The 18,542-nt window shown below is 44.9% G+C and overlaps 1 protein-coding gene across 3 annotated transcripts in view; it reads right to left on the bottom strand.

Annotated features, from left to right (window-relative positions):
- Positions 1-841: 841 nt before the first annotated feature.
- LOC133754322 (MAP/microtubule affinity-regulating kinase 3-like) overlaps positions 842-18,542 on the bottom strand; it is a 134,393-nt gene continuing 116,692 nt past the window's right edge. For all 3 annotated transcript variants that reach the window (XM_062184782.1, XM_062184781.1, XM_062184783.1), the window contains 2 exons: positions 1,954-9,998; positions 842-1,400 (listed from right to left, as the gene is read on the bottom strand). In XM_062184782.1, the coding sequence (XP_062040766.1) occupies positions 8,162-9,928 (1,767 nt within the window). In that variant the 5' untranslated portion in view covers positions 9,929-9,998 and the 3' untranslated portion in view covers positions 842-1,400; positions 1,954-8,161. The remainder of the gene's footprint in view (positions 1,401-1,953; positions 9,999-18,542) is intronic.

Raw genomic sequence — 18,542 nt, 5'->3', positions numbered from 1 at the left:
TTCAAACCAAGGACTCCAATATAGGACATGGAAGTCCCAAGGAGCATCTTAACCTCTAAGCCAAATGCCCACCCCCAAGTGTGTCCCTTACACCACTCTAATGAGAATCAGAGAAGGGAAATGCAAAGGAAAAAGCCTGTGTTTAGAGTGAGAAGGGCCCAGGTTCTCAATTTTGCTCCCCTGGTAGTAGCATCTTATCGATGTCAACTCACTTCACCACTGAGCCTCACTCCTCCCATTAAATTAGGTAGAAAACCTATTGGAGGGCACCTTGTTCATAGAGTTTGTTCCTGCTTCTATGGTTTACATGTTTCAGGTGCCACACAGAACATTCTAGGTTCATTCATGGCCTGAATTGTGAAGGCAGGCTCTTAGATAGCCAACGCTGATCCCCACCTCCTGGTACAATCTGTTTTCTAAAAATGTTTGTTGTTCTTTATATGAAAGGCAGAGTCTCTCTCTCTCTCTCTCTCTCTCTCTCTCTCTCTCTCTCTAACACACACACAAACACACAAACACATTTTCCATTCACTAGTTCACTCCCCACATAGACACAATGGCTGAAGCTTGGCCAAGATGAAGCCAAGATCCCAGAATTCCATCTGCCTTTCCCACATGGTAGGGGCCCAAGCTCTTTGGCCATCACCTGCTACCTTCCCAGAGTGTGCTTAAATAGGGAACTGCATAGAAAGTGGAGTAGCCAGGACCTGAACTGGCCCTCTGATATGGGATCCTTCTGTTGTAAACAGAACCTTAACCCTGAAGTGGAGTCTAATTTTATTCCAGATCCTTGCCTTCTACTGAGATAAGCATTTGAAGCACAGAAACATGTACAGTACACAAAACGATAACATTTATTTAAGGGGTGATAAAGCAAGGAAACGTGAGTGTGGGTGGGGAGTGGGCCAGGAGAAAACGGATGTGAGAGGAGAAGTGGAGAGAGAGCACCTCAGCATCCATCTCCCAAGAGCAGGACACACTTCTTCCAGTGCTGGCTGCTTTTCAGGTAGAAGTGTGGTGGCTATTCACATGGCACGTGCCCCACCCAGAAGGAAACATGCCCCAGGAAGGGGCAGTTCATTGGACAAGTAGGATAGAATTACACGGGGCGAGGGCTTGGGACTTGGGACTTCCAGCTCTGTGGCCCTAAGCTAGCTACCTGCCTTATCCCATCTCATCCCCCTGCAGAGATTTCCGACCCTTCATCTTAAGGGGGTGCTGAAGGATGATGATCCGTCTTCTGTAGCTACTTCCTGCTGGCCAGGGGCGTTGTCCCTACCTATCCAGGGTTCGGAAACCTCTCCTTATCTCATCTAATCGATCCATCTCATGAGCTGGGAAATTTTCATCTGTCACGGCCAATCGCTGTTGCCCCGCATGGTCATCATCATTTTGAGAAGCTGTCGAATTTGGAAACAGAAAAGTTTGTCAATCAGGATGAACATAATTGGAAAAAAGATAAATTGCAAGTTGAATCCCCTTCAAGATAGGAGGAGTATATTCCACTGTTTCCCAAAACATGGGCATTGATAGATTGTGTTTGCCCAGATTATAAACCATCTAGTGTAGCCATAAAGACTGGTAGTATCCTTTTCAGTGAATATACAACTGTTAAGAGTAGATGCCACAGATTCCATTAATCGCTGCACATGCTCCTGGTTTTGCCAGTATGCATTTTATGGCTAGCTAGTTGTCCATGACTGTCTTAGAGCACCCATGGACTCAAGCAATTGCCATTCAATCTGGCCTGAAGTGTAGGCTCTAGTTTGGCCCACACAATATACAGATTTTTAAATGGTTTTCTATGGCCTAGCAGGACCTCCTACTATCATACTACAAGAACTATGGAGTTTTCCTCACAACAGAGCCTCCTGAGAGAATAAAAGATAGGTAAAACATGTGTGCCATTAAGTGTAGCAGGTTCGATATGATAAAAGCAAAGATTTTACTCACCCTTTTGCCCTTTGAAGATGTATTCGAGATCTTCGATGCATTCACAAGAGTGAGCAGACTTGTTCTCTGTGTGCACCTGTGAAGACTAAAGAGGTAGAACTGAGATCCTTGACAAATATACCCAGCTTGGGATGCCCTGAATTTGACTTCAGTAGGAGTGCTGAGGAGCACCTGGTAGGATCCCTTTCATTTCGGCTGCTGTGGATCAGAGGAAGAGTCTTTGCTCCAAGTGTCTCTTAAGCCTTGGTCTCCCGGGGACAGGCTATTCATGACTTTTGGGACCTGGCACTGTGAGAATTTTATTACCACAGTCCATTAGCCTCTTGTACAGGAAAAAGATTAATAATAAACTGTTATCTGATCCTGTATCCCTGAGTCAAAGAGAGTGTCAGAGGTGAAGACGACCTTTTTATAGAGCATTTTAGTTAAACAGCCTTAGGTGCCACTTTCATCCTGAGGGCAATAGGTAAGAATTTAAGGCATGTTTCTGAGGTCTCTTGGCAAAGCTTAGCCAGGATTATCTGAAGAATATGATGATTAGCTTTTTTAGTTTATTTGATGACTAAGGTCTCCAAGGGGCATGGAGATAAGAAAAACCTAAACCACATGCTGAGGTATTGTCTTTATGACAGTATGCAGCCTTTACCCTCCAAATACCCAAGGAACTCCTGGCATTAAACTGCCTCTTCCAAAACAGTGAGAGTCATATATTAACAATCCTCCATTCAGCACATGGCCTTATGACTGAATGCCTACCTCCACTGGCATCCTTCATGTAGCCTGGTTGAGGAGATGATTCTATGACAGGGCTCATGCAGTGAGGATATTTAGTGACCAAAAAGCTCAGGTAGTAAAGCTATTTCTAGAACCTGCTGTGCAGCAGCGACTTTTGCTGCCTTATCTGCTAGCACATTTCCCTGAATAGCATGGCTATCAGGCTTTCTTGTGTCCCCTGCAGTGAATGACAACCACTTTCTGAAGACTCCAGTACTACTGAAGGACAGCTAACATCTCTTCTCCTTATTTAATGGGAGTTCTTTGCAGTCAGGAGGGCTCTTCCTTTCCAAATTGCTCCATGTGCATGGAACCCAAGGAAAACAAACTGGAGCCCATACATATTAACTCATTAGCTCTTCCCTCATTGCAAGGCTCTAGTTAAAGCAGTAAGTTTGGCCTTTTGCAATCAAGTGCTAGTTGGCAATGTCTGAGATTGTATGACCTGAGGAAGACCCACCATGGCATAACCTGCCTTTTAACTCTGTACTTCATGTAACTACTGCCGTCAGTAAACCACTCGGTATCTCAATTTTCTAGAGGTTTTTGAAACTGTACCCTTAGGAGTGAGTCCACAGGGACGAATGAGGAATCATATACAGCTGAAGTTTCTGTAGAACCTGAGAAGACAAACCTTGTTACGCTTATACATGTGATTCAGATCCCTTGTATTAGTTGTATTGGATACATTACAAAGTTTTTATACCCCAATTTGAGGTTTTCAGTTTTAAGCAGTCTGCCTCCAGGGCTCCCTGTGGGTTGATTTATATCTAAGGGTATCTTCATTGCCCAATGCCCCTGTTAAATTGTCTGAATGAGCATGCCTTACATAAGCTGGCCATTTGAAGAGTGCTGCTGCTTTCACAAAGGTGCCAACCCACTCGGGAGCAAACGCATGTATAATTGGGGCATTTTCCCAGCATCCAACATGAGCTTATGGGATGTCATCTCTGTAAGAAACTGATCTCTAGTGGGGCACTGTTCCACATGCCAGGAGGAAAAGCTCCTGGGTTGTAAAAATAACACAGCCTATGCCTGAAGATCAGCTGCTAGAGTTTGTAAGCCCTGAAGCTTCTGAGCCCTGAACATTCTCTGGGGCTAGGACCAGCATATCTAGAGCTTGTGACCTCAGGTAGCATTGAAACCCGTACCCGGATGTGTATTCCAGGGCAGCAGAAACCAGCATAAAGTTAAGATAAATTGTAGTGCTGCTGACTAGGTACATGGCTTGCACTAGCTATGGGGTCCACCAAAGTCAAGTGGGGTCCATTTCCAGCTTCCACTGAAAAACTGAAGCCACACTTGAGGCTTCCATGGTTGGGCAAAGTCCCTCCCTCGGCTCCTGATGAGGAACTCCTGCCTTGTTAGGAAGTACCACCTGCTGACAGGGGGTGTGGCACATATACATTGCACACCTGTTTTGAGGACCACTCCAGTCAGCTGAAGAGACGTTTGCTAGCGAAAGGTGAGTTGCTTGGCCCAACTGCCCATCTTAATAAGGAAAACACCATGACTCAAAATCTTAAGACAGAACTTTTCAGCTAGGTGTATTGCATCTAGTAGAAACTAAATGCTGAGTTCCAGGTTTTTCAGCAGCGAGAATGAATTTTAAAAACACTACAAGCTAGAAACACAGATTTTGGGCACATGGCCACAAACTGGCTGACTCTTATCCCGTTTCTCTGTCCAGATCCTCCTTACAAACACATTTCATAGTCACCTTTCATCCTCTATAGCTACGAACTTAGGAAAAAGGTGCCCCCAACTGCATCTTAACAGATGCCTGAGATCAAGAGCAGTGAGGCTGAGGGAGACACTTTTGAATTTTCACAAGGAGGTAAAGGCTTAGTACAGCTGAGACAGAGACAAATTGAATTTTATTTACCACTGTTGCCTTTTCAGTTCACTGTTGGGCTTTCTCAGACACCTGGCTGGCTCACCCATAAGAAGTGGAGTAAGTGGGGCTGAATGTGTATTCCAGGTCTGTGCCTTCTTTTAGAGAGGCATTCTAAGAACAGGCACATATACACTGCCCAGAATGAGGAAGTTTATTAGAAAGGTGAAAGAACAAATATGCATGGGCATACTGGGGAGTGGCCAGCAGCATAAACAGCTGGGGGAGGGGAATAGGAGTGGTAGCACCTCCTTCTGTCCTGGTCTCCAGCTGAAGAGCTTGTTTTTCCCAGTGTTGCTGGTGTGTTAGGTTGGAAGGAAAGTGGCTACTCACTTGGCCCCTCACCCTCAGATCACAGGAAAGGAGATGTGTCCCAGGAAGGGTTGTTTGGTGGACAAGTAGGCTAGAACTGCATGGGCAGGGGCTCAGTGACTTCCAGCTCCATGGTCTGAACCTAGCTACCTGCTTTGTCCCATGACTTTTTCAACACCCTACCCTTGAGTTTGTAGGACCTGGGATGTGCTCCTAACAAATATAAAACAGAAAACTATGGGATACAGTTCAGCAAATAATTAAACATTGTTACAGCCAAATGGGCCGAGCAGCTAGAACACTACTTGGGAGGTCTGCATCCATATTCAAGTGCCTGGACTCTAGACTAAGTTAAGGTTCCCATTCCATCTTCCTGCTCATGTGTGCCCTGGAAGGCATCAGGTGATGGCTCAAATACTTGAGTTCTTTTCACTCCCTTGGGAGACCAGGATGGAGCTCCAAGTTCTGGGCATCAGCCTGGCCCAGCCATGGCTGTTGTGAGCATTTGGGGAGTGAAGCAGAAGATGGAAGATTCTCTCTCTCTCTCTCTCTCTCTGTCTCTCTTTCACTCTCTGCTTCTGCCTCTGTACATTTGCCTTTCAAATTAATAAATATTTTTTAAAAATTAAAAATAAATATCAAGCTATTTCCTTAATTTCCTTATAACCAAAAAAAGATTTATTGATTTGAAAGGCAAAGTCTGTGGCAGGGAGTGGGAGGAGAGAGACAGAGACAGAGACAGAGAGAGACTCCTCCATCTACTGCTTCACCTCCCAAATGACCAGAACAAACAAGCTGGGCCAGGCCAGAGGCAGGAACTTCTTCTGGGTTTCCCATGTAGGTGGCAGGGGCCCAAGTACTTGAGACAACCTTCATGTCTTTCCCAGATGCATTAGCGGGGAGCTGGATTGGAAGTAGAGCAGCTGGAACATGAACTGACTCCAATATGGAGTGTGGGTGTTCCAAGTGGTGACTTAACCTGCTACACCACAAAAGAGAACTGCCACCCAAATTTTTAAACATTGAATTATCAAGTAGTCCATCTAGGTATATATACATCTAGGTGTATATATATCTAGGTATATGACTCCAAGAATTGGAAACAGGGTGGGTGTTGTGGTGCAGCCAATTAAACTGCCACTTGGGAGGTCCACATCCCATACTGGAGTGTCTGGTTCCAGTCTTGGTTAATTTGCTTTCAATTCAGCTTCCTGCTAATACTCATGGGAAGGCAACAGATTTTGGCTCCAGTTTTTGGGCCTCTGTCAACTATGTGGGAGACCTAGATGGAGCGCAGGGCTCCTGGCTTTATCCTGGCCTGCCTTCACTGCTGTGGCCATCTGGGGAGTGAGGCAGAGCTCTCTCTCAGTCACGGTGTCTTTCAAATACATGAGTACATACATAATAAAAGAATTGAAGACAGGGTCTCAAGGAGTAATTTGTACCCATGTTCACAGCAGCATTATTCACATTACCCCAATATGCCAACAACCCATGGGACCATCAAAAGAAAGTGAGTGTGGGAAAACAATGTGGTCCAACTGAACCACGGAGTATTATTCAGCCTTTTAAAGGCAGGATATTCTGACACTTGCTACTGCAGGCATGAACCCTGAGGACTGGATAATACAAGGCAGCCACAGAAAGACAAACACCAAGGGCAGGCAGTTAAGATGCCTGTGTACCCTGTCAGAGTTACTGGGTTTCACTCTCAGCTCTGGCTCCTGACTCCAACTTTCTTCTGTTGCAGACAGGGAAGTAGCAGCTGATGGCTCATGAGATTGGGTTCATTCCATGCACATGAGAGGCCTGAATTGAGCTCCCAGCTCCTGGCTTCAGCCCAGTCCAGTACTTGGCATTACAGGCCTGCAAGGAGTGAACCAGCTGATGGGAGCTCTGCCTGTCTCTCTGCCTCTCAAAGAGCAAATATAATGAAATTTTAAAGAGAGCAAATACTGCATAATACTTGAGACAGAGTTGTCCTATTCATTGAGACAGGAGTAGACCTGGGGGTGCCAGAGGCTGGGGAGGGGGATGGGGAGTGTTTCATGTGTAGGAGAGGAGTGGTGGTGATGTGAATGCTCTTCATGCCACTACTGCATACTTAAAAAGGGTTAAAAGAGTAACATTTGTGTTTTGTATTATTAGCATAATTTAAAAGGTAAGAGAATCCCCCCAATATCTATCAATGTAGACCAAAGTTACTCAATTTGACTATAGCTGCCAATACTAGGCTGGACTTGACAGTGACCCCAGACATCACATACCTAAATGGGCCACTGGGGCCAGCAGCTGCCAATCATCCCCCAAGCAGCCAGTGGCCCCTGCACACATCCCAAAACAGGATGGGGGACTATTTGAGTATAACCTGAGAGCCCAGTACATTCATGCTAGAAGGAAGGCTTATCATCCACACGTACCTGGGGATGGATGCATCCAAGCAGGGTTTCCCTGAGCAAGCACATGGCTGGATTTGTCATCCCAGAAACTCCATCCCAAACATCCAGTAACTAACTGTCACAAGGACTTTTCAGAGCCTTCTCCCCAACTTTTTTAGTGGTAACCAGGGCTCAGAATATGGGAGTTACTTGCCCTGTGCTGCACACACCTTGTAGACGTGAAGGCAGGGTTTGTACAGCTCTTGGAAGTCCCAGGGCCTGGTCTCTTTGTTCCTTTTTCTACTTTTTATAGATTGGGGAGATGTTTATGCATATGGTTCTGTAAGTTCTGCTGAATGCACACAGTGTGGCTCTGTCCTCAGAATCCAGATAGAGAAAGGCACCTGAGGCTGGCACTGTGCCCCAGTATGTTATGCCTCTTCTAAAGGAGCTTCTATAGTAAGTCCTTATAAATGGATGCATTCCCTACAGCGTTTCAATGTCAGGTGTCTGTTTTTCTGATGGCTAGCAAATGGTCATGGATGCTAACCAATAAAAGTGTTATTCTGCTGACTACTTGAACCATGTGACAACCGAGAAATGTACTGACCTGACACTGAAATGAGGTTTTGCTCACCTGATCAGCTGCTAAGCACATGAGACACAGGACCTGGTGGTGTGGTCTGGTCTGACGCCTGATCCTAGTTCCTCCTATGAGACCCATTGCCTTCACTCCCTGCCTGTTATTTCTTACTGCCTCCCCACAATCCCTCCTCCCAGACAGGGATCATAACTTCCTCTTGGGCATTTCCAGTGCATGAAGCTATGGGGCCACCTTTCTCCTCTGAATTCAGAGGTCTTCCTCTGGGTCTGGCAGGATACAGCACACCCGCAGAAGGCAGTTCACGATCCTCCTGCAGATCCCCCGGCGGCCCTTGCTCTTGGCAGCTTTAACAGGCGAGGTCCCCGCCTCCTCATCCTGTTGGTTTTCTGGGAGGCTCTCGTTCTCTGCCACTCCCTGGGAACAGCTCCTGTCTGCTAAGTAGCCCTTACTGCTGCTGGAGCTGATAGTGGCTATGGAGGACAAGGAGCTGTTGTAGCTGAGGACTGGCCCAGGAATGTAGGTCCTCCTCCTTATGACAGGGTGGGGACTCTCTGACCTGCGGTCCTCACTGTTGCTGGTGCTGAGAGTGGACACAGAGGACACAGCACTGTTGTACCTGAGGACTGGGTGAGGAGTGTGGATCATCATCATGCCAGGTGGGGAACCGTCCATCCTGCGGGCTCCATGGCAGGCATTTAGCCCTGACGACTGGTCACCTTCGGGCAGCACTGGGGACATGGCGCTGGCTTGCAGACTAGGTGTCAGGGAGGCTGCTTTATGGCTCAGCTGAAAGCCCAGCTCCACCAGGTAGTTTTGGGCCTCAGCATCCTCCGGAGATGCTAGAAGCTCCACTTCAGTGAGCTCAGGTCTTGCTGCTCCACTGAAGCCCTCCTGGGATTTCCCCCAGCTCAGAGCAGGGCACCAGCAGCCATCCTCCTCCTCACGGCCCAGCTGGAAGAGGAGGCCTGAGCGGTATTTCGGACCTTCAGTAACATGCAAAGGACCTGGGAGCCCCATGTACATTTCACTTCCTCCTCCTCTGAGGGAAGCCTTTAGCTGGGCTTGTCCCCACAGGGGGCCGTCCTGTTCTTTGAGGCCCTCCTGAGAGCTCAGGCTCTCCACACTTCCACTGATGTCCTCGTCCTCGGTTGAACTCAGAGACTGTTCGGCTGCATCTTCACTCAGTTTGGGCCCTTTCTGCTCCATGCGGAGCCACTTGTGGCCCATAGCATCTGCCACCGTGGGCCTCTTAGCAGGGTCACAGGTCATCAGCCAGTCCAGCAGCTGCTCCAGTTCTCCGCTTATAGAGGAGGGGATTACGTAAGAGCCAGCCAGGATGGCTTCCTTCAGGCACACAAAGCTGTCCCCTTCAAAGGGCAGCCACCCTTTCACCATGGTGTATAGGAGCACACCCAGGCTCCACACATCAGCCTTGTACCCGTCGAATTCCTTACCTAGGAATTCTTCCGGGGCACAGTATTCGAAGCTGCCACACAATGAATTGAGTTGTTGGCCTTCAGTCAGCCTCTTGCTTAAGCCAAAGTCAGTTAGTTTAATGCACATGTTTCTGTCCACAAGGAGATTTTCTAATTTTATATCTCTGTGGACAATGTGCTGCTTATGGCAGTATTCCACTACTTCTAGGGTCTGACTGAAATAGTAACACGCTTCTCCTTCCTCAAGGTGGCCACGCACCGCCACTAACTTTCCAAGGTCCCCCACGCTAATATACTCCATGAACAGGTAGGCTTTTTCTGCAGTGTAGTCTACCTGCATTAGCTGCACAATGTGAGGGTGATGCAGAGAATTCATAATCTCTGCTTCTACCCTTGCCTGTGGGGATTCAGAGGAATCCCCGTGCCCTCTGGCAATGATCTTCACAGCCAACATGGTCCCACTCTCCATATGGCGGGCCAGCTTCACCTTGCCGAAGCTGCCCTTGCCAAGTGTTCTGAGGACCTCATATCCCCGGAACACCTCCTCCTCTGTGTGGGAGGATCTGTCACCACTCATTGTGGAGGTATCTTTGTATCTAGTGTACTGGGAGTAACACTGGCTAGTCTCCTACAGCACCTACGGTGACCTGGCAATCCAATGAGAAACAAAGGAATAAGTCAATATGCTAATACTACTAACAGGTAACACTACATTTACTATACTACAGACTAATTCTATTCACTATACGCATATTACTAATATAACAAGAAAAAGAGAAAAAGAAAAGATATTTAAATTAAATACACAGAGATAAAAAGAAAAAAATTTAGTTGGGGAGGAAAACTAACAATAAAAAATTTTAAAAATTAAAGCTCTTAAAGAATAAATAGACAAAAAACTGTATATGAACTTCACTGTACTAATCAATAAAACCAATCCTAATTTACTATGTGATATTATGAACACAACAAGAGAAATCAAAAAAGAAATGAGATTTTTAAATACACACAGATAAAACAAAAACTTGAGGGGGAGAAAAGAGGAAAAAAACAGAACAAAATAAACAGCACTGAAAAGAACAGAGAAAAAACAGTATATGAACTACACTAATTATTAAGATTAATTCTATTCACTATGCTAATATTGTGAGCAGACAGTATATATGAATTACAATATACTGCTCAATGATTCAAACAAAATAATCAAGTGACAAAACAAGAACATGGAAAACCATAACAGAAAGTAGAACACCAACTCTTATAACTAAACTTACAATACTAATCCTTCTATGTAAAGAAAATGATTACAGATGAGAAAAAAATTAAAAAGGTGAGATACACAAGAATGAAACAATTAGAAAATGGAAACAGAAAATAAATAGAAGAAATGACAAGAGAAATAAAAAAGAAATGAGATTTTTAAATAAAATACACACAGATAAAAAAGCAAAAATTTGTGGGGGAGAAAAGAGGAAAAACAACAACAACAAAAAAACAAAATAAACAGCACTAAAAGGAACAGACAAAACAACAGGATATGAACTACACTAATTATTAAGATTAATTCTATTCACTATGCTAATATTTTGAATAAACACTATATATGAATTACACTATACTAATCATTAATTCAAACTAAATAATCAAAAGTGACAAAACAAAAACAAATGAATGAAATAAACATGATAATAAATAAATAAATAAAATGACAGAAACAAATGAATAATTCAACTAACAGGTAACACTACATTTACTATACTACAGACTAATTCTATTCACTATATTATATTACTAATATAACAAGAAAAAGAGAAAAAGAAAAGATATTTAAATTAAATACACAGAGATAAAAAGAAAAAAATTGAGCAGGGGGAAGAAAACTAACAATAAAAAATAAAAAAATAAAGCTCTTAAAGAACAAATAGACAAAAAATAACTGTATATGAACTTCACTGTACTAATCAATAAGACCAATTCTAATTCACTATGTGATTTTATGAAAACAACAAGAGAAATCAAAAAACAAATGAAATTTTTAAATAAAATACACACATTAAAAACCAAAATTTGTGGGGAATGGGGAAGAAAAGAGGGAAAACAAAATTTAAAAAAAGAATAAAAGAAACAGCACTAAAAAGGACAAAACTGAAGAGCCAAAGTGACTCTATTTTGTTGTTTTTTTTTTTTTAGTTTTTTTTTTTTGACAGGTAGAGTGGATAGTGAGAGAGAGAGAGACAGAGAGAAAGGTCTTCCTTTTTGCTGTTGGTTCACCCTCATGGCCGCCGCGGCCGGCGCATCTCGCTGATCCGAAGCCAGGAGCCAGGTGCTTCTCCTGGTCTCCCATGGGGTGCAGGGCCCAAGCTCTTGGGCCATCCTCCACTGCACTCCCGGGCCACAGCAGAGAGCTGGCCTGGAAGAGGGGCAACCGGGATAGAATCCGGCACCCCAACCAGACTAGAACCCGGTGTGCCAGCGCCGCAAGGCAGAGGATTAGCCTGTAAAGCCATGGCGCCGGCCATGACTCTATTTTGAAACAATAAAAATCAGCCTCCGTTTCCCATAGCAGACCGGAGTCCTTGTACAAGCAGGCATTCAGGCATTCCGGAGGTATCAAAGCTTAGCAAGGACAGCTAGGCCTCAGCAGACCAAGGGCAGCTCAGTAGAGACTACCAGATGAGGTAACTTCCTGAACCCAAGCCAAATGGAGACCCCCCCACCCTGCCCAATCACAAAAGGCCCCTTACCTTAAGCCCTTCCTGATGTTCTCCCCTTTAAAAGTGTCCCCAAACAAAGACCTGGGCCTTTCCTCCTTCCTCGCTGCGCCGGTTGGTTGGATGAGGTCCCTGTCGCGGCTTGTACCTTTTAATAAAAACCTTGCTTTCGGATTTCACTGTGATTGGGTCACTGCTAAGTTCTTGGGGAATCTACTCATCTAGGCATAACAAAAACAACAGTATATGAAGTACACTAATTATTAAGATTAATTCTATTCACTATGCTAATATTTTGAACAAACACTATATATGAATTACACTTTACTAATCAGTGATTCAAACAAAATAATCAAAAGTGACAAAACAGAAACATGGGAAACTGTAACAGAAAGTAAAACACCAACTCTTATACCTAAACTTACAATACTAATCCTCCTATGTAAAGAAAGTGATTACAGATGAGAAAAAGGTGAGATACACAAGAATTCAAAAATTAGAAAATGAAAATGAAAAAGAAATAGAAGAAATGACAAGAGAAATCAAAAGAGAAATGAGGAGATATTTAAATAAAATAAAAATGCACAGATAAGAAGTAAAAGATTGTGGGGGAAGGGAGAGGACAAAATGAACAGAACAATAAAAGAATAAAATAAACAACACACTAACAAGAAGTAGACAAAAGAGCAAAAACAACAAAATATGGAAAAACACGTAGCTTTGTCCAAGTCTCACTGGTCAGCATCCAACTGCTTCCTGGAAAAAACGGACAAAATCCTCTGCCCAGCCAGGGATTCCAACAGGCAGTTGGAATGACATCACAGTGTTCCTTCCAACGTCAGAAATGGACCAATCACAGCTGGGGATACTCCACGGCAGTTTCCAGAAGTATCTGTCCATTTGATTAAAGGGAAAGTACCCCCAAAAGATCTTTGCTTAGGTTAGTGATAGAAATTGATATATATTTTTCAAAATTAGCACATGTAGAATGTTCCAATTGCCTCCTAAAGTCTATACCCTAAATAGCCTTTCCTTCCTCTTTAACATCTGAGTGATAGGTCCCAACATGATGGGACCACTTCCCTGGCATCATGACACTACCACAAAATGTTCTGTTGCCCATGACAGCTCAGGTGCATTGTTCATATCTGTAGAGCTGAGCGGGAGATGTCTTCCATCATTTCCCCTATGTTCATGCAGAGATTGCTCATCGGAATCCCTGGAGGACCACAAGGCAGTGGGCTGATGTGGTCCAGTGCAGAAGGCAAAAAAAAGCACAAACTGAGGAATCTGTAGCCCGCAAAGCTATGCTTCAAATAGTAGGGAGAAGAGCAAGACATTCCCAGAGATTTCAGTGCTTTTTTTGCTATTGTAACAAGACCTTGTCTTGGTTTGAAAGTTTTCACACTGTAATCAAGGCTGGGGAGAGTAAAATTGAAGACCAGCAGATCCAGTAACTTGAAAGGGCTCACTTTCTGCTTCTATGTTGGTGCCCTCTTCAAAAAACTGATAATGAAAGGGAAGGCTGCTGTTTACCATATGTGTAAGAGTTGAAAGGGAGCATTGTACTCCTTTAAATACACCAGTATGACTGAGTTCAACATGCAAACATTAGGAAAATGATGGCCCCTTTTTGAAGTGTCCTCACAAGGTGGAAGAAGTGAGTGGACCCCTCCAAAGTCCCTGCAGAAAGTCCCTCATCCTGGGTCTGGTGTTGAGGTGCACTGGTTAAGCTGCACTCTGCGATGCCAGCATCCCTCTGCTGCCGGCATCTCTCTATGTGTACTTTAAGGATTCAATAAACTGAGGGGCTAGGGAATGATACAATGAAGTTTGTGGTTTAGGAAAGTTCCTCTTGGGATGTTAATGCAGAACCTATAGGTAAAACCTCTTCAAGACTGGAGCCACTAAGAGGCCCTGAAGTGATAAAGACCTGGAGTCTAGGTCACAGACCCAACTGACTGAACAGAGGGAATGAGAGAGCTGGAAGCCCCCAAGATGACTCTTCTAAAATGACTGAAAAACACAGAAGTGCACCTTAGAGAACTTTCTTTTTGAGAATGAATATTTACGAATATCCATAATGAAGAAGAAACTCAAGAATCTAAATACAAAAAATTATCTGATTATAAAATGGGGAAATAACCTGTACAGATATTCTGAAATCAGGATTCACAAACAACCTACAAGAATATGGAAAAAGATATGTCACTAATCATCAGGGAACTGCAAATCAAAATCAGCATCTCATTCCAGTTAGAACAGTTTGATCAAAAAAATAAAAATAACAAATGCTGGTGAGGGTGTGGGGAAAGGGGATCTCTTCGTAGGAATGGGAATGACTGTCACTATTTTGGAAAATAATGTGGCCAATCCTGAGAAACCCAGAAACGGAACTGCTATATGCTCCAGCTATCCTACTACTGGGCATGTATCTATGAGCTGAAAGTATGTTGAAGAGACTTGTGCACTCATGTTTAGTGTTGTACTATTCACAGTAACCACGATGTAGAATCAGGTGCTCATCAGCTGGAGAATGGATATACCAAATGTGATATACACATGCAAAGGATGTTAAAAGGGAATGAAATTCTATCTTTTGCTGTAACCTGATGGAACTTTCAGGCAATGTGTTCAATTAAATAAGCCTGTCACAGAGAAAGACAAATACCACAATTCTCACTATATGTGGAAGTGGAAAAGTTGGTCACAGATATGTGGGGAATACAACAGTGGTTATCAGAGCCTGGAGAGGGTGCAGGGTGGGAGGGAAGCAGAGGTGAGGGTTAGTGGGTAGAGGGGTGCATCTGAATAGAGGGAATAACTACTAGTGTTCTACAGCACAACAAGGTAACTGTGGATGACCACAGCTGAGTATTTCCAAATAGCTACTAAAACAATTTTCAATGTTCTCAACACAAAAAATGATACAGGTATAAAATATGCCAATAACCTGTGCATGTGTGCAATTGCCTGTGCAATACACATGCACATTATCCTGATCTGATCACTACACTTTTTAGGCATGGTATGAAATTATACTGTATTCTCATAAATATGAAAGTTACTATGTCCATTAAAAATAAAAGTATATTTTAAAAAACCCAGGTAGCCACTGCCTCTACTCTTTATTATTATTATTATTATTATTATTTTATTTCTTTATTTTTTGACAGGCAAAGTGGACAGTGAGAGAGAGAGAGACAGAGAGAAAGGTCTTCCTTTGCCATTGGTTCACCCTCCAATGGCCACCGTGGCCAGCGTGCTGTGGCTGGTGCACCACACTGATCTGAAGGAAGGAGCCAGGTGCTTCTCCTGGTCTCCCATGGGGTGCAGGGCCCAAGCACTTGGGCTATCCTCCACTGCACTCCTGGGCCACAGCAGAGAGCTGGCCTGGAAGAGGGGCAACTGGGACAGAATCCGGCGCCCCGAATGAGACTAGAACACAGTGTGCCAGCACCGCAAGGCAGAGGATTAGCCTATTGAGCCATGGCACCGGCCATTCATGTACTTTTAAGGTGTTTCCTGAGCAACTTGAATGAGGCAGGCATGTTCTAACAGGTAAAGACCATCATTCCCCTCCCCCTCAAGGAGCTGACATTTCACAGCAGATGGAGACAAACAAGAATCCAGTTAGCAGGAACACTAAAGCTATTTCAAACTGTGTGCTATGAAAAACATAAACCAGGGAAATCAGGCCCAACATGTGTTTTGAGTGGGGATGAGCTCCTGAGGCCCAAAGACTCCTCTAGGAAACAATATGGAAGCCCAGGGCCAAACTTGGAGGTCAGGCTCTGGACAGAGGAAAGAGAGGGTGCCAGGGACTAAAGGTGGAAAAGCAACATTGGAGGGTCAAGGCACAGCCCCATTGTCCACTCAGGTGTGGAGTCAGAATCTGGAGAGGGGGGCAACCTCCCAGGGAGATGGACACACTCTACATCTCCACATGGGTCAGAGTAGCACAGAGGTAGATATTTGGTAGATATTTGTTTGATCTGAGGAGTTTTTATTGCACTAATTTACACCTTAATAAAAGGATTAAAGTCATGAGGAATAGGTACTCAAAGCCCCACTGTGATAATATGGCTGGTCTCCTTTCCAGACCACTGCCATAAATTATATTGAGTTCATTTTTCCTCCCATGTTTTATGATTTTAAAACATTACAACCCTGAGATAGCATTGCAGATGAAGTGCTCAAAATGCAAACGCTGGAACAATGGTTAAGATTTTCTTTGGGACACCCTCATTGCATATTGGGGTGCCTGTGTTCAAGTCCTAGCTCTGCTCCTGGTTGCAACTTCCAGCCAACGTTCACTCTGGGATGCAGGAGATAATGGTTTGAATAATGAGGTTCCTGCCACCCTTGGAGGAGACTCAACTAAATTCCCAGCTCCTGGCTTTGGCCTAGCACAGCTTTTGCTGTTGCAGGAATGTGGGGAGTCAACCAGTGGGTGGGAAATCTCTGCTTTTCAAGTAAATAAAAGTAAGTTTTGAATGCAAGTATTAAGTATTATGAAATAAAAATGTAGCGATACCTGAAACTTTGTTAGCACAGATTCCACCAAAACTTCCCCTCCCAATGACCAAAATGGTCCTGCACAAATGTGCATATGTATGTGCCTATGTGTATAGGTGTGCTTAAAACACTTCAATGTCCTCCTCTCTTGCTGTTGTGAAAAAATTTAGTCACTTAAAGGAACAGAAATCTTCCATCTTATAGTTCAGCACACAGGAATCCGAAAGAACTTGGGGAGGCCCAAACCAGGCACAGGCAGAACCGGTTCCCTGTGGAGCCCTGGGGGAAGAGCTGTTTCCTCACCCTTTCCAGCCCTTCCTGCACTTCAAGGCCAGGGCTCCAGCATCTCCTGACTCCAGCTCTGCTTCCACCACCTTCCCTTAGCTCTTCCACCTGCCTCCCCTTTATGAAGGTCCTGTGACCACATGGGGCCCGCTGAGATGATCCAAGGGACGTGCCTATCCCTCTGTCCTTAAGCATGTCTGCAAAGACCCTTCTCCCTGAGAGGTCATTAGCGCAGGTCTGAGGGATCAGGGCCTGCACATCTCTGGGGCCTCTGAAGTTCCCAAACTCACCCCTCTCCAACTGAAGAGCCAAGCGCCTCTCCCCTCCCCCTCTGCCCTTCATTGGCAATGCCATCCCTCACTCAGTTCCTTGGATGGCATGTGGGTGTGAGAGCACAGAAGAAAGCATCTCACAGAACAGCACAAGAAAATTTCAACCCGAAGGATGGCAGGGAATGGTTGGGGGAGCTGGCAACACTGAGAACTGTGCTGGAACAAGCCAGCAAGGACACCCAGGGACAGGACAGCCAAGGAGCTGTCTGGGGAAGAGAGCCATTCAGGGATGGCTACAGATTCAAACTCTGCCTGGCTCCTCTATGAGGCCCTCTCTTAGGCTCGCATTGCTCACTAGGCGGCTGTGTGTCTATGTATAGGAGCTGGGTCAGGATCCAGAGGGCTGGGGTGGGGTGCTTACAGAACAGCATACAGTCTTGAGGGGGAAGCAAAGGGACATGCACCAACAGCTGACACTCAGGAGAAAGCAGAAACTAAGGGCATCTGAGACTGGGCTTGTCTCCCAGCCACTGTCCTGTCTGTTGATGGACAAACAGGAGGAGGAATGGGGGGGGGCACTCATGGCACCTCCAGATAGGAGCTACCTCTCCTATCTTTTCTAAAAGTGTAGCCCACTTGCTGCCATCACGGCAAGGAGAGCAGTGGTGGGAACGCATTCATCACCATCCTGTGGGTGGCTGCAGATGCACAGGGTTCATCTTACGGCCCTGGAGAGCCATGAGGCCAATGTAATTTCTAGGTTTCCCTGCAAGTTCACCAGGGGTGGCACCTACTCCAGGTATTTAACACCCATAAACCCAGGGAAGTGCTGGGAGGGAAGGAAGGAGATAAACCTGGGCATACCCCCTGGCCCCTCAGGAAACATCTGGAGAGCATACTCAGCAAGTTACTTCTCACATCCTAGGAAATAAACAAGACTAGGCAGTTTCCAACATGGCCTTAAATGTAGCATGGAACAACGATGATACTAAGGAGTTTGTAATATCAAATCAATGCCAGTGACCTCAGATACGCCTCCTCTTCCTCTGGCCCTTGAGCATCAGGAAAACTGGGGGCAGGGCCATGTCTGAGGCCAACTGGTCAGACCCCACTGCAAACACTTCTTTTGGTCTGCGTGTTGTGGAAATGCATGCACACAGTTTGTAGATAAAATACGGGTCACTAATTTCAAAGTTGGGTGAGGCTCATGGGAAAGCAGGCAGGACCAGCTGGGGCTGCAGAGCAGCACTGCCTTACAGCAGCTCTCATCAGCAGGCTGCTACAACCTGCTCTCTCTGCTCCCAGGAGGGCCAGAAAAATCTGCCTGATAGAGGCCTTTGGTCTCCATCAAACATAGACAATATTAAATCAAAAGAAAAGACAAAATGGAAGTGATGCAGGTTTC

The sequence above is a fragment of the Lepus europaeus genome, assembly GCF_033115175.1.
Source record: "Lepus europaeus isolate LE1 chromosome 21 unlocalized genomic scaffold, mLepTim1.pri SUPER_21_unloc_2, whole genome shotgun sequence".
Classification (NCBI taxonomy): domain Eukaryota; kingdom Metazoa; phylum Chordata; class Mammalia; order Lagomorpha; family Leporidae; genus Lepus; species Lepus europaeus.
The sequence above is the reverse complement of the archived record's forward strand: the minus strand, read 5'-3'. Positions and strand labels throughout refer to the sequence as shown.